The 24535-nt window shown below is 43.9% G+C and overlaps 1 protein-coding gene across 3 annotated transcripts in view; it reads left to right on the top strand.

The window, feature by feature from the left end:
• Positions 1-24535, top strand: part of LOC138651265 (sulfotransferase 2B1-like) — a 275352-nt gene that overhangs the window by 205607 nt on the left and 45210 nt on the right. For all 3 annotated transcript variants that reach the window (XM_069741329.1, XM_069741330.1, XM_069741331.1), the window contains 2 exons: positions 12396-12522; positions 12603-12697. In XM_069741329.1, coding sequence (XP_069597430.1) covers positions 12396-12522; positions 12603-12697 — 222 coding nt within the window. The remainder of the gene's footprint in view (positions 1-12395; positions 12523-12602; positions 12698-24535) is intronic.

Here is a 24535-nt window from a genome sequence, read left to right on the forward strand (position 1 = left end):
AGTTCTCGCCTCCACACAGGGGGAATCTCGAACCATGTCCACTGCGGTCTCCCATTCTTCTCCAGCCGTAGTGAAGCCTGCTCAGCGGAGATGTCGATTCCAGCATCTGGCTCAAGCTGATACTGTGTGACTGGTTACTGCTGCCTTTCCAGGCTCGGCCTTTGTAGCCAGCACTGATCAGCAGTGAGCAGGTCTTTCTGGGACTAAGGCCTGCTTTTCCCATACTGAGCATGCCCATGGGACGACCTCTCATTGGTGGTAGCAGGTCACATGCTCAGGTCCTGTTGCACCTCTTATTGGACCATCTGGAAGGTCCCGTAGAACTACTGCTATGAAAGGTGCGTTAGTGTATACTTGAAAAACGTGTGTGTGTAGATGTGTGAAAGTAGCTCTTTAATCATCCCCCTTCCTTATGTTGTTGTTTGCTCGCGTATGGTGGATGTGGATGTTTGCTATCTAGCGCCCAACAGTGCCATCTGCACACTAAGCACACGTTACAGTGCCTTTGCAGTGCCCACTTATACGGCACCGTGTGCAATCAGTGCACTTTCCTGACAGCCTGTCAGTGTAGGGTGGGAATTCCGCTTGGACTCAGCATCTGACTCAGGATGTCCTCAGGCGCGGGCTCAAAAACAAATATCCATGGTACCGCTGAAAACGTCATCTTGTCCCGCAAAAAAACGAGCCACCATGCAGCATCATCAGCGAAAAAATAAAAAAGTTATAGTCCTCAGAATAAAGCGATACAAAAATAATTATTTTTTGTATAAAATAGTTTTTATCGTATAAAAGCGCCAAAACATAAAAAAAATATAAATGAGGTATCGCTGTAATCGCACTGACCCAAAGAAAAAAACTGCATTATTAATTTTACCAAATTCGGAACAGTATAAACGCCCCCTCCCCCCCCAAAAAAAAACAAAGAAATTCATGAATAGCTGGTTTTTGGTAATTCTGCCTCACAAAAATCGGAATAAAAAGCAATCAAAAAATGTCATGTGCCCAAAAATAGTTCCATTAAAAATGTCATCTCGTCTCACAAAAACCAAGACCTCACATGAATCTGTGGACCAAAATATGGAAAAATTATAGCTCTCAAAATGTGGAGACGCAAAAACTATTTTTTGCAATAAAAAGCGTCTTTTAGTGTGTGACAGCTGCCAATCATAAAAGTCTGCTAAAAAAAAGCTATAAATAGTAAATCAAACCCTCCTTCATCACCCTCTTAGTTAGTGAAAAATAATAAAATTAAAAAAATGTATTTATTTCCATTTTCCCGTTAGGGTTAGGGTTTGGGCTAAAGTTAGGGTTAGGGTTGGGGCTAGGGTTAGGGTTGGCTCTAGGGTTAGGGTTGGGGCTAGGGTTATTGTTGGGGCTAGGGTTAGGGTTGGAGCTAAGGTTAGTGTTGGGGCTAGGGTTAGTGTTGGGGCTAGGGTTAGGACTCGGATTGGGGTTAGGGTTGGGGTTAGGGTCATGGTTGGGTCTAGGGTTAGTGTTAGGGCTAGGGTTGGGGCTAGGGTTAGGACTATGGTTAGATTTGGAGCTAAATTTAGGGTTAGGGTTGGGGCTAAAGTTCGGGTTAGGGTTTGGAATACATTTACGGTTGGGAATATGGTTGGGATTAGGGTTAGGGGTGTGTCAGGGTTAGGGGTGTGGTTAGGGTTACCATTGGGATTAGGGTTAGGGGTGTGTTTGGATTAGGGTTTCAGTTATAATTGGGGGGTTTCCACTGTTTAGGCACATCAGGGGCTCTCCAAACGCGACATGGCGTCCGATCTCAATTCCAGCAAATTCTGCGTTGAAAAAGTAAAACAGTGCTCCTTCCCTTCCGAGCTCTCCCATGCGCCCAAACAGGGGTTTACCCCAACATATGGGGTATCAGCGTACTCAGGACACATTGGACAACAACTTTTGGGGTCCAATTTCTCCTGTTACTCTGAGGAAAATACAAAACTGGGGGCTAAAAAATAATTTTTGTGGAAAAAAAAAATATTTTTTATTTTCACGGCTCTGTGTTATAAACTGTAGTGAAACACTTGGGGTTCAAAGTTCTCACAACGTATCTAGATAGGTTCCTTGGGGGTCTAATTTCCAATATGGGGTCACTTGTGGGGGTTTCTACTGTTTATGTACATTAGGGGCTCTGCAAATGCAATGTGACTCCTTCAGACCAATCCATCTAAGTCTGTATTCCAAATGGCGCTTCTTCCCTTCCAAGCTCTCCCATGTACCCAAACGGTGGTTCCTCCCCACATATGGGGTATCAGCGTACTCAGGACAAATTGGACAACAACTTTTGGGGTCCGGCTACCGATGAGACCCCATGAGACTTACATCAGAGACCAGCAGGGCAGCTGAACTGCAAGTTACCTATCCGCCACACACACCTGAAGATACAGTAACACATAGAGCCCGGGGTGTGATAAAGTCCCTGTAAAAAGGCTCAAGTTACCTATCATGCAGGTATTGTCTTACCCTATATGGGGGACAGATATAAGAACTGTGAGGACTTTATCCAAAGCCATAGGCAGTAAGGGACTAAAATACCACCGTGCTAGAGGGAAGGCTCTTAATGTCCACCTGAAAAAGGGGACTCCCAACTTGCCTCCAAGCCGGCCGGACTCTGCCTATCCTGTGATCTGGTACCCTGGACTGTGGCTTCCTGAAGTCTTCAGTAAACAAGGTAAAGAGATTGCAAACCTGCGTCCTCATTCCTTACTGCACCATTCACCATCATCTTCAATCTACACACCGGGAGCCCTGGGGATATACTTCACCTGTGGGAAGCTATACCATCTAGCTGCCATAACATCACCCCAGAAGATCCCTTAAAGCAATATTGGTCCCCACTGACCGAATACCACAGATGGTGTCATGAACATAAACTTTATTCATTAAATCCCTTTAAAGGCTTTCCCCTTTTACATGAGCGCCCAGGGCCATGGACCGGGTCGCCACCGTGACATCCCCCTGTGAACATCGTGACATCGACCCTGGTGGGCGACTCATGAAATCGTAAAGAACTGGAGAATCATAATGGAAGGTCAGTTTTAGCATTTATTGTACATGATAAAAAATTTTTTTAAAAAACTGTTGTGGAATTGCACTTTTTTTTGCCATTTCCCCGCACTTGGAATATTTTTTTCCTGCTTTCCAGTACATCATATGGTAAAATCAATGATGCTTTTCAAAAGTACAACTCGACTCGCAAAAAGCAAGCCCACACATGGCCATATTGACGGAAACATAAAAAGTTATGGTTGTGGGAAGAAGGGGAGAAAAAAATGGAAACACAAAAACGGAAATACCCCTGGTCTTTATGGGGTTAAGATAATCAAAGAAAGCAAAAATAATGACGACCCTGCTCTTCAGAGCTTACAATCTACAATGAGGTGGAGGTGACACAAATTACAGGTGCTTATTTACAATGATGGTACATCCATCTTGAGGAAATGGGGGGTAGATAAAGGCTGCATGAGCCTTATGGGTACAGTTGAGTTTAATGGCTAATTATGTTTAAAGAAGTAGAGAATAGGCTAGATATAAAAAGGACTTTGATTAGGGAACGTGATAGGCTGCCTTAAAAAGACTTATTTTTAGGGAGCACCTAAACATGTCTAAGTTGTGGTTATACTCCTAATGTCATGGAGGACAAAGGGTAAGAGGCGAGTCATCTTGGTAGGAGAATGAACTGAGCCTGACAAAGTCCAGATCAGGGGTGTTAGCATCTTTGCGTGCCCAAGAGTTTGAAAGTTGTGAGAGGCCATGAGAAGTGGGTAGACATAGAAGCTGGGATGTAGTTGGGGGGGTGGACCTCTTGACCTCCCAGTCTTCCTTTTTTTTGGAAGTGCATTTGAACAGCAAGGTTGATTGCTGTTGAGGGGAACTAGGAAAAAAAAAAAATCTCTATAAATCTTCAGCAGAGCGAGTGTGAGCGAGCTGAGTGTGGCCTGAGTGTAAGTGTGGACGGCGGTAAGTGTGACTTGTGATTCAGTGACTTTGGAGTCAGGGAGTTTCCAAGGGAGGAATTACTGAATTGCTGTCTGATTTTTATTAATACTTTGTATTTATTTTTTTTTTTTTTATTGAACTGTTCTGTCTGGTGCAATCCCCATTAGGAAATGTGCTCCACGATTGTTAATGCCATCCAGTGCACATCTTGCCACATGTATGCAGTCCTTGAGCAGCCGATCGAGGGTGTCTTGTCTTACCCTACTGCTGTGCGAGATGTGAGCACGTTGTGCATTTGGAAACCCAGATTCTGACTCTAAATGTGCAGCTGGCAACACTGAGATCCATAGACAATATGGAGAGGAGTCTTCTGCTCACGGAGCAGACGCTCAATGGGACAGATGAGGGGGGGGATGGTGGGATGGAGCTGCAGGACAATGAAGTAGCAAGCTGGGTGACAGTTAGGAAGCGGGGTAGAGGGAAGAGTGCCAGGGAGGCTAGTCCTGATCTGGAACACCCCAATAAGTTTGCTAAGTTGGCAGATGAGGGGGGTGCCAGTACAGGGGTAGCACTGCTGCAGCCAGGCATGTCCTCTGAAAGCCGGAGGAGTGACTGCTCCAGTAAGGAGGGAAATAGGAGAGCAGGGCAGGCCAGACAGGTGCTGGTAGTGGGCGACTCAATTATTAGGGGAACAGATAGGGCAATCTGTCACAAAGACAGGGATCGTCGAACGGTGTGCTGCCTACCTGGCGCTCGAGTCCAACACATCGCTGATCGGGTGGACAGATTATTGGGAGGGGCTGGTGAGGACCCAGCGGTCATGGTGCACATTGGCACTAATGACAAAGTTAGAGGTAGGTGGAAGGTCCTTAAAGATGATTTCAGGGAATTAGGCTGCAAGCTGAAAGCAAGGACCTCCAACGTGGTATTTTCCGAAATACTGCCGGTACCACGTGCCACGCCAGAGTGGCAACGGGAGATTAGGGAGGTTAATAAGTGGCTCAAGAATTGGTGTAGGAAAGAGGGGTTTGGGTTCCTACAGAACTGGGCCGTCTTCTCAGTTGGCTACAGGCTCTACGCTAGGGACGGGCTGCACCTCAATGGGGAGGGTGCAGCTGTGCTGGGGGAGAGAATGGCTAGAAGGTTGGAGGAGTGTTTAAACTAGGAATTGGGGGGGAGGGTATTCATTTTATAGGAGGGGAAGATAGTGCAGAAAAAGAGACCTGGGCACAAATAAGGAAGTTGGGGGTGGCGGTGGCATGGGGGGTGGGGTCAGAACAGTTAATAATTTAAGAAATAGAAGTACAGAGAGGAACATAAAGTGCATGTATACTAATGCCAGAAGCCTCGCCAACAAAATGGACGAATTAGAACTAATGTTGTTGGAGCATAATTATGACATGGTGGGGATATCTGAAACGTGGCTGGATGAGAGCCATGACTGGGCTGTTAACTTGCAGGGCTATAGCCTGTTCAGAAATGACCGTACAGATAAGCGAGGGGGAGGGGTGTGTCTATATGTAAAATCATCCTTAAAACCCATCATGTGCGATAATATAGGTGAATTTAATGAAAATGTAGAATCCCTGTGGGTGGAGATAAGGGGAGGAAGAAAAAATAATAAATTACTGATAGGGGTTTGTTATAAATCTCCAAAAATAATGGAAGCAATGGAGAATATCCTCGTAAAGCAAATAGATGAAGCTGCGACTCAAGGAGAAGTCATTATTATGGGGGACTTCAACTACCCTGAAATAGATTGGGGAACAGAAACCTGCAGTTCCAGCAAAGGTAATCGGTTTTTGACAATTATGAGAGACAATTACCTCTCACAACTGGTTCAGGACCCAACAAGAAGGGGGGCACTGCTAGACCTAATATTAGCCAACAGGCCAGACCGCATATCAAACATAAGGGTTGGGGGTCATTTGGGGAATAGTGATCACAAAATAATACGTTTTCATGTATCCTTTAATAAGATGTGTAGTAGAGGGGTTACAAGGACACTAAACTTCAGGAGGGCAAATTTCCAACGGATGAGAGAGGATCTTGGTGCAATTAACTGGGACGATATCCTGAGACAAAAAAATACACAAAGAAAATGGGAGACGTTTATTAGCATCCTGGATAGGACCTGTGCACAGTATATACCGTATGGGAATAAACATACTAGAAATAGGAGGAAACCAATATGGCTAAATAGAGCTGTAAGGGGCGCAATAAGGGACAAAAAGAAAGCATTTAGAGAATTAAAGGAAGTAGGTAGTGAGGAGGCATTAAATAAATACAGAAAATTAAATAAATTCTGTAAAAAGCAAATCAAGGCAGCAAAGATTGAGACAGAGAGACTCATTGCCAGAGAGAGTAAAAATAATCCTAAAATATTCTTTAACTACATAAATAGTAAGAAACTAAAAAATGATAGTGTTGGCCCCCTTAAAAATAGTCTGGGTGAGATGGTGGATGAGGATGAGGAAAAAGCCAATATGCTAAATGACTTTTTTTCATCAGTATTTACACAAGAAAATCCCATGGCAGACAAAATGTCTAGTGATAAAAATTCCCAATTAAATGTCACCTGCTTAACCCAGCAGGAAGTGCGGCGGCGTCTAAAAATCACTAAAATTGACAAATCTCCGGGCCCGGATGGGATACACCCTCGAGTACTGCAGGAATTAAGTACAGTCATTGATAGACCATTATTTTTAATCTTTAAAGACTCCATAATAACAGGGTCTGTGCCACAGGACTGGCGTATAGCAAATGTGGTGCCAATATTCAAAAAGGGAACAAAAACTGAACTCGGAAACTATAGGCCAGTAAGCTTAACCTCTACTGTGGGTAAAATCCTGGAGGGCATTCTAAGGGACGCTATACTGGAGTATCTGAAGAGGAATAACCTCATGACCCAGTATCAGCACGGGTTTACTAGGGACCGTTCATGTCAGACTAATTTGATCAGTTTCTATGAAGAGGCAAGTTCCGGATTGGACCAAGGGAACCCAGTGGATGTAGTGTATAAGGACTTTTCAAAAGCTTTTGATACGGTGCCACATAAAAGGTTGATACATAAAATGAGAATAATGGGGATAGGGGAAAATATGTGCAAGTGGGTTGAGAGCTGGCTCAGGGATAGGAAACAAAGGGTGGTTATTAATGGAGCACACTCGGACTGGGTAGCGGTTAGCAGTGGGGTACCACAGGGGTCAGTATTGGGCCCTCTTCTTTTTAACATATTTATTAATGACCTTGTAGGGGGCATTCAGAGTCGAATTTCAATATTTGCAGATGACACTAAACTCTGCAGGGTAATCAATACAGAGGAGGACAATTTTATATTACAGGATGATTTATGTAAACTAGAAGCTTGGGCTGATAAATGGCAAATGAGCTTTAATGGGGATAAATGTAAGGTCATGCACTTGGGTAGAAGTAATAAGATGTATAATTATGTGCTTAATTCTAAAACTCTGGGCAAAACCGTCAATGAAAAAGACCTGGGTGTATGGGTGGATGACAAACTTAAATTCAGTGGCCAGTGTCAGGCAGCTGCTACAAAGGCAAATAAAATAATGGGATGCATTAAAAGAGGCATAGATGCTCATGAGGAGAATATAATTTTACCTCTATACAAGTCACTAGTTCGACCACACTTAGAATACTGTGCACAGTTCTGGTCTCCGGTGTATAAGAAAGACATAGCTGAACTGGAGCGGGTGCAGAGAAGAGCGACCAAGGTTATTAGAGGACTGGGGGGCTGCAATACCAAGATAGGTTATTACACTTGGGGCTATTTAGTTTGGAAAAACGAAGACTAAGGGGTGATCTTATTTTAATGTATAAATATATGAGGGGACAGTACAAAGACCTTTCTGATGATCTTTTTAATCATAGACCTGAAACAGGGACAAGGGGGCATCCTCTACGTCTGGAGGAAAAAAGGTTTAAGCATAATAACAGATGCGGATTCTTTACTGTAAGAGCAGTGAGACTATGGAACTCTCTGCCGTATGATGTTGTAATGAGTGATTCATTACTTAAATTTAAGAGGGGACTGGATGCCTTTCTGGAAAAGTATAATGTTACAGGGTATATACACTAGATTCCTTGATAGGGCGTTGATCCAGGGAACTAGTCTGATTGCCGTATGTGGAGTCGGGAAGGAATTTTTTTCCCCAATGTGGAGCTTACTCTTTGCACATGGGTTTTTTTTGCCTTCCTCTGGATCAACATGTTAGGGCATGTTAGGTTAGGCTATGGGTTGAACTAGATGGACTTATAGTCTTCCTTCAACCTTAATAACTATGTAACTATGTAACTATGTAAGGGTTGTCAATTCTGAACAAAGCAAAATAACACCAGAACCTGGAGAAGTTAAGTAATAGACAAAATGAGTTGGATAACTTAACTACTAAACAGCAATGACTGTGGAAGGAAAAAAAATACACTGCAAAACATGGAGAACTAAATAGAGAAGAGGGGTTGAGAACTAAACTACTAAACAGCTCGGGTTGGAGAACTAAACTAGTAGTAAACTAAAGAGGAGAAAATGTGTAATTAAAATGTAACTTTTGTTTCATGTGAATTAAAAAAAAAGTTATTTTTATTCTTTATAAAATGTATTATGTACATACATCCAGTTCAGATGTACTGTATATTGGGTCACGAGTTGGTACTAATTGTTACCTGCTGATTCCTGGTAATGGTAGATGTGGGAAAATCATTTAAAATAAATGTGAATTCTAGACTAGTGTCCCTTATAATTATCAGTCTGATGATGTCCCATATGTAGTAAATCAGGGGTAAAAGCTTATATTATTGGTTATTATACATATGATTTTATTTGATCTATGTGTCATTGGACACAAAGCCAATGTGTAAAAAGCCTCATTTAATACTTGGCTGCTGCTTATGTTTGCAGCACTATGTTATACTGTCAACACTAAATAGACACAGTGATTGTTAAACTTAATCGCCTGTATCTGTATCCGGTGAGTGTAGCCTACTCTGCCCTTAGAAAAAGCTGGTACACCGGAGAAACGCGCGTCAGGACAAATGTCCTTGTACAAATGAGTACATGTGGGAAATATACTAATACAGGTTAATGCAGCCTAGGGCAGGAATTTTAGCAGAGCAGCCAGCCTGCATTTAATTTATGTCAGCCTGTCTCTCATCTCAGTGCAGCGGAGCTCTCCTGCTATAATTATACAGCGTGACTGACTCTCACTGCCTGACACTGTGCAGGGGAGATCGCTTACCTTGCCTTCTGCTGTTACATCTGTCAGCGGCAACCCAGTACTGCTCACCCCCCTGGCACAAACATTCAGATACACAGTGATGGCTGGCAGAGCTGTAGTCCCGTAGGCAGACACAGTCCTGCATCCTTAGAACACAGGAGGCAGCACTGATCGCCAACCTATTATCTCTGGTACACGCCTACAAAACTCTGGGCAGCTCCAATGTGGCCGCTGCCTGGCACTGACCAGTCAGACATGTCCGCCATGTAGCATCGTCCACACACCACATGCAACAATCTGCATTCTGAGCATCAACAAGACGCCACTACACTAACCTGGTAAAATGGCGCATCTTCCCCAACAGACCAAGCCTCCTCCCAAAATGCCTAGCCAATCACAAGTACCGCACACAGGGCTGTCCGGAGCTAATAGCAGGGGCCATCCAATGGGGTTTACTAAGGGGAGTGGGAAGAGGGACGAGCTCCACCGACCAACCGTCACTCGGGAGGAACACGGCTGGATGACTGTATGTACCGAGGGGCAGCAATGTACCTGGTGTGTAAGTTATGGCCAATCAGTGCTGCAGGAGAGGCGTATGGGAAAGGGCAAATGCATCCTGCACCAGAGGCGTACATAGGAATCATGGGGCCCCAGAGCAGAAATTCTAATTGGGCCCCCCTCAAAAAAAAGAATATTTGGCTGAGTCACATAATATCTCACGTCTTTGCTGCCATTACAAAATAATTTTACTCCTATTGAAGCCCCTAGATTCCTCTTTCATTCTTTCATTGCCCCCATAAAATGTGACGCCAACAAAAGTGTCCCAAAACCACTGTGATCCCCCCACAGTGAATTGCTCCACAGGACCCTTTACACACAGCATGATGACCCTACTGTACCCCCGGCAACTACTCCGGCACAGTATGATTCACAACTGTGACCCCCACACAGCCCTCCATGTAGTATAATTGACCCACATACAGTATAATGGCCCCTACATCTCTTCACACTAAAAAATGGCCCCCAACACAGCTCTCAAATCGCCCCCCAAAAAGTATAAAGGTTTCCTCATAGCCCTAATTATTAAACCACAGAAAAAGTTCAAAAAGCAACTTACCATGGCCAACTAATACTAAGCACAAGCTGGGTGCAGAGAACTTCCCAAGATGGAGATGCGGGCAGTGCCCTCATAGCCCTCCAAGTATTATCATGCCCCCACAGAGCCCTACAAATATAATGGTTTCCACGTAGTATAATTGGCTCCATATATTATAATGCACCCCCAAAGCCCTCCATATAGTATAATGCACCCCCATAGAAAATACACCCCATAATCCTCCATATATTATAAGGCAACCCCAGAGTCCTCCATATAATATAATGCACCATCCATAGCCCTCCAAATACTATAATGCCTCACCCATAGCCTTCCATATACTACAATGCATTCCCCATAGCCCTTCATATACTATACAGCACCCCCATGTACAATACAGCACAGCACCCCTATATGCAGCATAGCACTCCCTATATATAATACAGCACAGAACCCCTCATATGCATCACAGCACCCCTATATACAGCACCCCTATATACAATACAGCACCCCACATATACAGCACAGCATCCACATATACAGCACAGCACCCCCACATACAGCACAGTGCCCCCACATACAGCACAGCACCCTCATATACAATACAGCACAGCACCACCATATACAGCACCCCTATATACAATACAGCACCCCACATATACAGCACAGCATCCACATATACAGCACAGCACCCCCACATACAGCACAGTGCCCCCACATACAGCACAGCACCCTCATATACAATACAGCACAGCACCACCATATACAGCACCCCTATATACAATACAGCACCCCACATATACAGCACAGCATCCACATATACAGCACAGCACCCCCACATACAGCACAGTGCCCCCACATACAGCACAGCACCCTCATATACAATACAGCACAGCACCCCCATATACAGCACCCCTATATACAATACAGCACCCCACATATACAGCACAGCATCCACATATACAGCACAGCACCCCCACATACAGCACAGTGCCCCCACATACAGCACAGCACCCTCATATACAATACAGCACAGCACCCCCATATACAGCACCCCTATATACAATACAGCACCCCACATATACAGCACAGCATCCACATATACAACACGACAGTACCCCCTTTATACAGCACAGCACCCCCCATATACAGCACAGCTCCCACATATACAATACAGCATCGCCATATACAGCACAGCACTGCCATATACAGCACCCCATATACAGCATCCCCCATATACAGCACAGAACCGCTATATACAGCACAGAACCCCTATATACAGCACAACACCCCCATATACAATACAACACTGCCATATTCATCACAGTCATATACAGCATCCCCATACACATCACCCCCCATTATACAGCACAGCAGCCCTTATATACAATACAATACAGCACCCTCTGTATACAGCACAGCACCCCCCATATACAGCACAGCATCCCCATATATAGCACAGCACCCACATATACAATACAGCACAGCACCCCTATCTATATAAAATAAAGCACAGCACTGCCATATACAGCACAGCACTACCCATATACAATACAGCACAGGACCCCATATACAGCACAGGACCCCTACACTGCATGAATCCAGAGCTGACTGTGACGAGTAGGGCGGCGCCAGGTCTGATATAGACCTGATGACGCTGTGCGGACAGCCAATCACTATAATGCTGCGACCAACACAGCTGCGGCATTACAGTGTGTGGCAGACAATCCTTGCATGTTCATTGGCTCTCTAAAGAGCGCCAAACATACAGTGCGGAGACACAAGCTCCCGCCGGGCAAAGCCGGTAATACTCGGCGAGCTCTTTTTTAAACTATTGTGATCAAGTGCTGCATTTTGGTTCTGCATTAGGAAAAATATCATGTTAGATTTTATAGAAGCCAGATATTAATATCAGGATATATTATATCACCCATCAACTGTAAACCTCTGGGTGGATTAATTTAGTTTTTACACCATTTTGAAAGAAATTCCATCCCTTCTTTAATAGAGGAAATACATCTTAAAAATAAGTAGTCAAATATAAAATTGTATAAACAATCACATAACAATATACATTTTTCATTTCTTGTTTTTAAAAAAATTTGTTTTAGATCATTTATACAATCAGAGATCCTAAAGATGTTGCAGTGTCCCTTTATTATTTTTCAACAATGAGTACGTACTGCAAAGATCCAGAAAATATGGATCATTTTCTAAAAGAATTCTTAACTGAAAACAGTAAGTAATTATGATTAATATAAGCTTACAAAATTGTCAGTTATAAGCATATTCTCAGCTGTCATATTTACCCATTGCAGCGCCATATGGATCTTGGTTTAATCACGTCAAGGGATGGATGGAATTGCTGGGAAAAGATAACTTTATGTTTCACACCTATGAGGATCTTCAGAAGGTAAATCTTTAATATGAAATTATTGGCATGTAGAGGAAACATTGTTATGAATATCCATTTTAAGTATAGAAATAAACCTCATAAAAAAGGTTAAAAATTTAATAGATTTATATCTCACCTTTACAAAACCAAAATATCAGGAGAATGGATGTTATATCATCCAAATGTGTGATTACTGTAAGGTGCAGAAATACAGATTACATTAATACCTTTAGTGAAGAAATCCACTTTCTGGTTCTTTTTTAACCGCCATTTGAGTTTTTCTGCTAATAAGATTTTGATGCACAGGGACTGGACTGTGCACTGGGTGTTCTCCTCACTGTCTGTGATTTTATGGCTCCTTTGTCTGCCTCCTCTTTCTGAAGTGGAGGTTTCAAATAGAGATGGGAGGTGATTAAAAAAGATAAGTGAAGAAGACCCTCATTGGCCTCCTCTCTCCTAAAGACTGAGTCATGCTGCACCCAATGGTTCCCTGGTGTTTACACTGTTATGCCATGTTTAAGTGTAATGTGTGATGTTCCCTTTATTCCATGTAATTGTATGTCTTTGTATTGTCTAAGCTGTCTAAATTGAGATTAGGTAAGGAAGGAGTTAATCAAGGGGGCTGGATTAACAGTTTAAAAGAAGCAGTTCCTGTTTCCAGCAAAGCCCGGGCAGGCTTGCCCGAGGCAGGACGTGCACCGCTGTTGGGAGCAGGATATATCCCTGGAGGAGAATAACTTACTGCCAAGGACTGCCGGTCAGTGGGAATGGGCACTGGATTTTTGGAAGTGCCCACCTAAAGACTGTTGGTTCTCTGAGACCGAATGAGAGCCAACCGTGGTGCATATTTTAATAGGGAAAGCACAGGAAGTGTTACCTCATTCATCTCATCTTTAAAAAATTTCTAACAAAAGTGTGCCGTGTGGTGCATCCGGAGGACGCGGTTCCAGTAAGGAGAACAGCCGCGTGTTGGAGGACATTACATTACATTACCTTTACTTAACATTACAAATCATACTAACAGGTTCTCTTTACATGCCTATGGTTCTCTGCATTTTAAGTCTTTGGCACCAGCTAAGCAAAAGAGCTAAAGTCTGACAGCTGTCTTGCCGTGATCAATAGTCATGGGCAACTCCTTTCAATCAGTGTGGTTTGATATAAATGTATATTATGTAACAAAACATATTAGCCCTTTATGACATTTGTCATAATAATACGTCCCTGTGTCCTGGGCCTATTTGACCAGGGACACATTATTACGTCATTGCGAATGCCCAAGCACACAAGCTGTGCGCGAGCAATCCCTGCCGGGAGTCAGCTGATTTTTGGAGAGGTCATGCACCGCTCCTAAAACTTTCACCCCCTAAATGCTGCATTTGAACATGATCGCAGAATTCCGGGGGCCGGCAGAGGGATGACAGCCCCTCTGCTCTTGGATCAGAGACCCCGCGACGTGACGCAGGCTCCTGATAGCTGCCATGGTGACCCGAGGTCGTCATGATGACATCAGGGTCACCAGAGCTAGGATAGTTGCTTAACCATGAGCAGTGTACAGTATGATCAGCAACTTTCTCTGTCAGTGCAGAGCTGACAGTTTATACAGCATGGGGCTGCAGCAGCAATCAGCCTGCAAAAAATGATAGTGGGACAAAGTTAAAAAGTTAAAAAAGTTACTTTTTTAGAATAATTTTAAAAATATAAAAAAAACTAAAATAATAACAAAAAATCTACATATATTGTATCCATAAATAAATATTTGTAAGAAAAAAAAAGTAAAACAATAAAAGTACACATATTTGGTATTGCCCCATCCGCAACAACCCGACCTATAAAACTGTCCTACTTGTTAGCCGCTTTAGGGAACAACTTAAAAAAATAAATAAAAGGCGAGGCAAAAAAATGCTTTATTACTATCCCGCCTAACAAAAAGTGTAATGAAAATGTGATAAAAAAGATGGATATAAATAAGCATGGTAACGCTGAAAAAGCCATCTTGTCCAGCAAAAATCAAGCAACAATACAGCTACACCAACAGAAAAATAAAAAAGTTATAGCTCTCAGAATAAACCGATGCAAAAATAATTATTCTATAAAATTGTTTTTATTGTGTAAAAGCGCCAAAACATAAACAAAGATATAGATGTAGTATCGCTGTAATCGTACTGACCCGAAGAATAAAACTGCCTTATCAATTTTACCACACATGGAATGGCATGAACCCCCCCAAAAATATTCCTGAATTGCTGTTTTTTTTTCATGCTGCCTCCCAAAAATCGGAAAAAAAAGCGATCAAAAAATGTCATGTGCCTTAAAATTGTACAAATAAAAACATCAACTTGTCCCACAAAATACAAACCCTCACATGACTCTGTGGCCCAAAACATGGAAAAATGATATCTCTCAAAATATAGTGATGCAAAAACTATTTTAGTTTTTTAGTGTGTGATCGCAGCCAAGCATAAAAACCCAATATAAATCTAGTATCGCTGTAATCTCACGGACCAGAATAATAAAGTCACCTAGTCACTAATACGGCACGAGAAAAAATAAATAAAACCAATTTTTTCATTCTGCCTCCCAAAAATCGCAGTAAGGCTCGACACACATTTATCCTGCACGGTGAACTGAGCGCTTGCACCCGGGCTTCTGTGTCAACCTCTGAAATACGTGATTCAGATGGAACCCCTGGAGGAAGATTCCCTATAATGAGGCAGATGGAGGCTCTGTGGATACTGTCTGATCTGTGATCTGTCGGTGTCCGTCTTTTTGGGATTGCATAAAAGTGTAGTTGGCCACAGTTTTGTGCACTTTTGAAAAGAAGGATTGAACATAAGGAAGTCCAGAGTAACTCTGCTGCCTTACAATAATAAATGAATCCCAAAGGAGTTTCATCTGAATCACATCGCTCAGAGATTTAGATGGAAAGCCCTGTAGAGACATGGGGGAGGGGGTCCGCAGGCTCCCAGGTCCAGTAGCCAAAATCCCATGCCGAACACCTGCTCTCCTTTTAATGTGGCATAACTCTGCTCAGAAAACATAGGGTGAGAGTAAAACCGTGTGGCAATGATTTATTGAGCCACAAATAGGCAAATAACTCATAGAACAGTCCCAGCAAAATACCCCAAGATGGTGCATATTACAGAGTCTCATCCGTCTGCTGACTCACCGGGATAATGGCAGCTGTTACTCCCAGGGTCGGATACCCCACCTATGGCACGCACACAGAGAGGAGGTAACTACAAGCATAGGGAGATGACAGTCCTTTCAAGTACAATACCAGTTGACCTAAGGGTCACAACCTGGATTCTTTGAACATGTCCATGGAGCCAGGCTTTCTCCAAATATATTCATGGTTCAGCGATGGTCAATAGAGCAGATCTGTATTCTTCCAACCGAGGCCGAAAAACCTTAGGTTGTTTCCTGTAGAATGATAGATCCGTGTTCCTTGTGATGGGGCCATGATGAATTGACAGCAGTCCTGTAGGTTCCCCTGGATATTTGGATGTCTTGGCAGAATCTCTGGCTGTCTCTCTCTCTGTCTCTGTCAAACTATACAAAGGCATATCACCTCTTTTTATGTTTAAACAAGTGTCATTCAGTCTAGCGTCACAGATACCCTGAAGAAGGTGACAACCAAGTCGCCTTGTTTGATTATACACTGTGTTCCAAATTATTATGCACAAAGAGTTTAGGAGTGATAAGGTTAGAATTTTTTTGTTTGTCATTTAAACTCATTGATGGTGATGTGTGTCAGGGCTCTTTATATTACTGAAAGCAATTGCAGATACCTGTGCAAATTAGTTTGGCAGGTGTGTCCAAATAAAGGCAAGACTACTTAAGAAGGCTGTTCGACATTATTAAGCAGCCTACATTTATGGCCAAAATGGGAAAGAAAAAGAATGTGTCGGCTGCTGAGAAGCAACAAATTGTGGAGTATTTAGGTCAAGGCATGACTACAATCAACATTGCCAAGACACTTCATCGTGATCATCGCACAATCAAGAAGTATGTAGCTGATTCCCAGCACACACGTGTGCATGCTGATAAGGAAAAATTGAGGACTCTTTCCAACAGGCAATTGCGTAAGGTTAAAAGAGCAGCTGCAAAAATGCCTTGTCATAGCAGCAGACAAGTTTTTGAAGCTGCTGGTGCCTCCAACGTCCCTAGAACAACAAGATGCAGGGTCCTTCAGAGGTTTGCAGCTGTGTTATGAACAGGTGATTCAGAACCACAATGGACCTAGTGGTTAAGAGCACACAAAGTGACCTGATAGTTGCTAACATAGGACGAGCTCTGAGACGTGGGAACTCTGCTGACCGCAATCCCTAATCCTATCAACCACACTAGAGGTAGCCGTGGATAGCGCCTAACGCTCCCTATGCAACTCGGCACAGCCTGAGAAACTAGCTAACCCTGAAGATAGAAAAATAAGCCTACCTTGCCTCAGAGAAATTTCCCAAAGGAAAAGGCAGCCCCCCACATATAATGACTGTGAGTTAAGATGAAAATACAAACACAGAGATGAAATAGATTTTAGCAAAGTGAGGCCCGACTTACTGAATAGACCGAGGATAGGAAAGATAGCTTTGCGGTCAGCACAAAAACCTACAAACAACCACGCAGAGGGGCAAAAAGACCCTCCGCACCGACTAACGGTACGGAGGTGCTCCCTCTGCGTCTCAGAGCTTCCAGCAAGCAAGAAAAACCAATTAAGCAAGCTGGACAGAAAATATAACAAACAAAAGTAACACAAGCAAAACTTAGCTTATGCAGAGCAGACAGGCCACAAGAACGATCCAGGAGAAAGCAAGACCAATACTGGAACATTGACTGGAGGCCAGGAACAAAGAACTACGTGGAGTTAAATAGAGCAGCACCTAACGACTTAACCTCGTCACCTGAGGAAGGAAACTCAGAAGCCGCAGCCCCACTCACATCCACCAGAGGAAGCTCATAGACAGAACCAGCCGAAGTACCACTCATGACCACAGGAGGGAGCTTGACCACAGAATTCACAACAGTACCCCCCCCTTGAGGAGGGGTCACCGAACCCTCACCAGAGCCCCCAGGCCGACCAGGATAAGCCAAATGAAAGGCACGAACCAGATCGGCAGCATGAACATCAGAGGCAAAGACCCAGGAATTATCTTCCTGACCATAACCCTTCCACTTAACCAGGCACTGGAGTTTCCGTCTCGAAATACGAGAATCCAAAATCTTCTCCACTATATACTCCAACTCCCCCTCAACCAAAACCGGGGCAGGAGGATCAACGGATGGAACCACAGGTGCCACGTATCTCCGCAACAATGACCTATGGAATACGTTATGAATGGAAAAAGAAGCTGGAAGGGTCAAACGAAAAGACACAGGATTAAGAACCTCAGAAATCCTATACAGACCAATGAAACGAGGCTTAAACTTAGGAGAGGAAACTTTCATAGGAATATAACGAGATGACAACCAAACCAAATCCCCAACACGAAGTCGGGGACCCACACAGCGCCTGCGGTTAGCGAAACGTTGAGCCTTCTCCTGAGACAATGTCAAATTGTCCACCACATGAGTCCAAATCTGCTGCAACCTATCCACCACAGTATCCACACCAGGACAGTCAGAAGACTCAATCTGCCCTGAAGAGAAACGAGGATGGAAACCAGAATTGCAGAAAAACGGCGAAACCAAAGTAGCCGAGCTGGCCCGATTATTAAGGGCGAACTCAGCCAAAGGCAAAAAGGACACCCAATCATCCTGATCGGCAGAAACAAAACATCTCAGATATGTTTCCAAGGTCTGATTGGTTTGTTCAGTCTGGCCATTTGTCTGAGGATGGAAAGCCGAGGAAAAAGACAAATCAATGCCCATCCTAGCACAAAAGGCTCGCCAAAACCTCGAAACAAACTGGGAACCTCTGTCAGAAACGATGTTCTCTGGAATGCCATGTAAACAAACCACATGCTGGAAGAACAATGGCACCAAATCAGAGGAGGAAGGCAATTTAGACAAGGGTACCAAATGGACCATCTTAGAGAAGCGATCACAAACAACCCAAATGACCGACATTTTTTGAGAGACGGGGAGATCCGAAATAAAATCCATAGAGATATGTGTCCAGGGCCTCTTCGGGACTGGCAAGGGCAAAAGCAACCCACTGGCACGAGAACAGCAGGGCTTAGCCCGAGCACAAATCCCACAGGACTGCACAAACGAACGCACATCCCGCGACAGAGACGGCCACCAAAAGGATCTAGCCACCAAATCTCTGGTACCAAAGATTCCAGGATGACCAGCCAACACCGAACAATGAACCTCAGAGATAACTCTACTCGTCCATTTATCAGGGACAAACAGTTTCTCCGCTGGGCAACGGTCAGGTCTATTAGCCTGAAATTTTTGCAGCACCCGCCGCAAATCAGGGTATATGGCAGACAAAATTACCCCCTCTTTGAGAATACTCGCCGGCTCAGACAAACCCGGAGAGTCGGGCACAAAACTCCTAGACAGGGCATCTGCTTTCACATTTTTAGAGCCCGGAAGGTACGAAACCACAAAGTCAAAACGGGAGAAAAACAGCGACCAACGAGCCTGTCTAGGATTCAACCGTTTGGCAGACTCGAGATAAGTCAAGTTCTTGTGATCAGTCAAGACCACCACGCGATGCTTAGCTCCTTCAAGCCAATGACGCCACTCCTCGAATGCCCACTTCATGGCCAGCAACTCTCGATTGCCAACATCATAATTACGCTCAGCAGGCGAAAACTTCCTGGAAAAGAAGGCGCATGGTTTCATCATCGAGCCATCAGAACTGCTTTGCGACAAAACAGCCCCTGCTCCAATCTCAGAAGCATCAACCTCGACCTGGAACGGGAGCGAAACATCTGGTTGGCACAACACAGGGGCAGAAGAAAAACGACGCTTCAACTCCTGAAAAGCTTCCACAGCAGCAGAAGACCAATTGACCACATCAGCACCCTTCTTGGTTAACTCAGTCAACGGTTTAGCAATACTAGAAAAATTATTGATGAAGCGACGATAAAAATTAGCAAAGCCCAGGAACTTTTGCAGACCCTTCAGAGATGTCGGCTGAGTCCAATCATAAATGGCCTGAACTTTAACAGGGTCCATCTCGATAGTAGAAGGGGAAAAAATGAACCCCAAAAATGAAACCTTCTGAACACCAAAGAGACACTTTGACCCCTTCACAAACAAAGAATTCGCACGCAGAACCTGGAACACCATTCTGACCTGCTTAACGTGAGACTCCCAATTATCCGAGAAGACCAAAATATCATCCAAGTATACATTCAGGAATTTATCCAGGTACTCTCGGAAGATGTCATGCATAAAGGACTGAAACACTGATGGAGCATTAGAAAGCCCGAATGGCATAACCAGGTACTCAAAATGGCCCTCGGGCGTATTAAATGCTGTTTTCCATTCATCGCCCTGTTTAATACGCACAAGATTATACGCACCACGAAGATCTATCTTGGTGAACCAACTAGCCCCCTTAATCCGAGCAAACAAATCAGACAGCAGCGGCAAGGGGTACTGAAATTTGACCGTGATTTTATTTAGAAGGCGGTAATCAATACAAGGTCTCAGCGAACCATCCTTCTTGGCCACAAAAAAGAACCCTGCTCCCAATGGCGACGACGACGGGCGAATATGACCCTTCTCCAAGGATTCCTTTACGTAACTCCGCATAGCGGCGTGTTCAAGCACAGACAAATTAAACAGTCGACCTTTAGGAAACTTACTACCAGGAATCAAATCGATAGCACAATCACAATCCCTATGCGGAGGTAGGGCACTGGACTTGGGCTCATCAAGTACATCCCGGTAATCCGACAAGAACTCTGGGACCTCAGAAGGGGTGGATGATGAAATAGACAGAAAAGGAACATCACCATGTACCCCCTGACAACCCCAGCTGGACACAGACATTGATTTCCAATCCAATACTGGGTTATGGACTTGTAGCCATGGCAATCCCAACACGACCACATCATGCAGATTATGCAACACTAAAAAGCGAATATCCTCCTGATGCGCAGGAGCCATGCACATGGTCAGCTGGGTCCAGTACTGAGGCTTATTCTTGGCCAAAGGCGTAGCATCAATTCCTCTCAATGGAATAGGATACTGCAAGGGCTCCAAGAAAAACCCACAGCGCCTAGCATACTCCAAGTCCATCAAATTCAGGGCAGCGCCTGAATCCACAAATGCCATGACAGAATAGGATGACAAAGAGCAGATCAAAGTAACGGACAAAAGAAATTTCGACTGTACCGTACCAATGGTGGCAGACCTAGCGAACCGCTTAGTGCGCTTAGGACAATCGGAGATAGCATGAGTGGAGTCACCACAGTAAAAACACAGCCCATTCTGACGTCTGTGTTCTTGCCGTTCAACTCTGGTCAAAGTCCTATCGCACTGCATAGGCTCAGGTCCATGCTCAGATAATACCGCCAAATGGTGCACAGTTTTACCCTCACGCAAGCGTCGACCAATCTGAATGGCCAAAGACATAGACTCATTCAGACCAGCAGGCATAGGAAATCCTACCATGACATCCTTAAGGGCTTCAGAGAGACCTTTTCTGAAAATTGCTGCCAGCGCACATTCATTCCATTGAGTGAGCACAGACCACTTCCTAAACTTCTGACAATATATCTCTACCTCATCCTGACCCTGAGACAGAGCCAGCAAATTTTTCTCTGCCTGATCCACTGAATTAGGTTCATCATACAGCAATCTGAGTGCCAGAAAAAACGCATCAATATTACATAATGCAGGATCTCCTGGCGCAAGGGAAAATGCCCAGTCTTGAGGGTCGCCACGTAATAAAGAAATAATGATCTTAACTTGTTGAACTGGGTCACCAGAGGAGCGGGGTTTGAAAGCCAGAAACAGTTTACAATTATTCTTAAAACTCAGAAACTTAGCTCTATCTCCAGAAAACAAATCAGGAATAGGAATTCTTGGCTCTAACATAGAATTCTGAACCACAAAGTCTTGAATATTTTGTACTCTTGCAATGAGATGATCCACACAAGAAGACAGATCTTTAATGTCCATCACTACACCTGTGTCCTGAACCACCCATATGTCTAGGGGAAAAGAAAGACAAAACACAGTACAGAGAAAAAAAATTGGTCTCAGAACTTCTCTTTTCCCTCTATTGAGAAGCATTAGTACTTAGGGCCTCCAGTACTGTTATGAACAGGTGATTCAGAACCACAATGGACCTAGTGGTTAAGAGCACAGAAAGTGACCTGATAGTTACTAACATAGGACGAGCTCTGAGATGTGGGAACTCTGCTGACCGCAATCCCTAATCCTATCAACCACACTAGAGGTAGCCGTGGATAGCGCCTAACGCTCCCTATGCAACTCGGCACAGCCTGAGAAACTAGCTAACCCTGAAGATAGAAAAATAAGCCTACCTTGCCTCAGAGAAATTTCACAAAGGAAAAGGCAGCCCCCCACATATAATGACTGTGAGTTAAGATGAAAATACAAACACAGAGATGAAATAGACTTTAGCAAAGCGAGGCCCGACTTACTGAATAGACCGAGGATAGGAAAGATAGCTTTGCGGTCAGCACAAAAACCTACAAACAACCACGCAGAGGAGGCAAAAAGACCCTCCGCACCGACTAACAGTACGGAGGTGCTCCCTCTGCATCTCAGAGCTTCCAGCAAGCAAGAAAAACCAATATAGAAAGCTGGACAGAAAATATAGCAAACAAAAGTAACACAAGCAAAACTTAGCTTATGAAGGGCAGACAGGCCACAAGAACGATCCAGGAGAAAGCAAGACCAATACTGGAACATTGACTGGAGGCCAGGAACAAAGAACTAGGTGGAGTTAAATAGAGCAGCACCTAACGACTTAACCTCGTCACCTGAGGAAGGAAACTCAGAAGCCGCAGCCCCACTCACATCCACCAGAGGAAGCTCATAGACAGAACCAGCCGAAGTACCACTCATGACCACAGGAGGGAGCTTGACCACAGAATTCACAACACAGCTGCCGACCACCTCTATCCACTGCACACAAGCAGAAATGGCTCCAGTGGGCCAAACGATACATGAAGACTGACTTCCAAACTGTTTTGTTCACCGATGAGTGCCGTGCAACGCTCGATGGTCAAGATGGATGGAGTGGAGGATGGCTGGTTGATAGACACCCCATGAAAACACAGCTAAGGTGCCAACAAAGAGGAGGTGGAGTAATGTTTTGGGCTGGAATCAAGGGGAGAGAGATTGTTGGCCCCTTTATGATACCTGAAGGGGTAAAGATGAACTCCATAATCTATGTGGAGTTTCTAAAACAACACTTCCTGCCAGGGTTCAAGAGGAAGAACCGTGCTTTCCGCAGCAAGATCATTTTCATGCATGATAATGCACCGTCTCATGCTGCAAAAAACACATCTTCATCTCTGGGCCTAAAAGAGGACAAACTTATGGTGTGGCCACCATCTTCCCCTGACCTCAACCCCATTGAGAACCTCTGGAGCATCATCAAAAGGAGTGTCTATGATGGCGGGAGGCAGTTCACATCTAAGCAACAGCTCTGGAAGGGTATTCTGTCCACATGCAAAACAATTGAAGCAGAAACCATCCAAAAACTGACAAATTCAATGGACGAGAGTTCAGAAGCTTCTTTCGAACAAGGGGTCCTATGTGCAAATGTAACATCACCTAGAATAAAGTTTTCACTTGAAAACTGTTTGATTTAATTTTGTAATAAGCTGATAATGCTTATAACTTCACAATTGACCATTTTTTTGTTCAAAATTAAATAAAAAAGGTTGAAAACTCTGCTGTGCATAATAATTTGGAACATGCATTTTGAGTATTTATTTATTTTTTTAAATATACTGTTTTCATAGGCAGTTTGTTCCAAAGCATTGCAATTATACTAGAATAGTAGATGACTGGAAAATAACAATGACTGCAATTCAGATGGGTAATTTAGAGAGAATATGAGGAAATATTATTTGCATAATAATTTGGAACACAGTGTATAAAATCTGTTTGTGTTTATTGTATTCCTCTGTTTAAAAAAAATCAGCAAACTACCTGGCTTAGGGTACCGTCACACAGTGGCATTTTGATCGCTACGATGGCACGATTCGTGACGTTCCAGCGATATAGTTACGATCTCGCAGTGTCTGACACGCTCCTGCGATCAGGAGATCTCTCTCTCTCTCTCTCTCTCTCTCCCCTCCATCCCTGAACAGGAAAGCTGGTGTTGCACATTGCAAATCGCTACAGCGCACAAGCGAGAAGATGGCGATAAGCATCCACGCCCCTAAGACCTATGTCATCACTCTGCCCACACTCCTTCATTGGCTGAAAAAATGGCGCCAAACGCGTCATACGAAACGCGACTTTGGCGCAAAGATCGCCGAACGCATGACCGATCCCACACTAGGATCGGGTCGGGTTTCATGAAACCCGACTTTGCCAAAAGTCGGCGACTGATCCGTTTCGCTCAAGCCTACTCAGCATAGACTGCCGGATAAATATGATCCCAAACTTTATGTAAAATGTTCCCAATAAAAGCGTCATCTCAATCCAAAAAAAAGCAAGTCCCCAATCAGGTCTGTCATCTGTTAATGGAAATATACTGGGCTTCCATGTTACTGGAAGCACAAAGGCACTGAAAAATCAACATGGCTCCTCACCCAAGAAAGAAATTCAGCAAATTCTGCACTCCCAAATCCAAATGCCCCCTTCTTTCTCAGCCCCACAGTGTACCTAAACCACATACAGCATTTTATTATTACTATTATTATTATGATTTATTTATATAGCACCATTAATTCCATGGTGCTGTACATG

The sequence above is a fragment of the Ranitomeya imitator genome, chromosome 10 (assembly GCF_032444005.1).
Source record: "Ranitomeya imitator isolate aRanImi1 chromosome 10, aRanImi1.pri, whole genome shotgun sequence".
In the NCBI taxonomy this organism is placed as follows: Eukaryota; Metazoa; Chordata; class Amphibia; order Anura; family Dendrobatidae; genus Ranitomeya; species Ranitomeya imitator.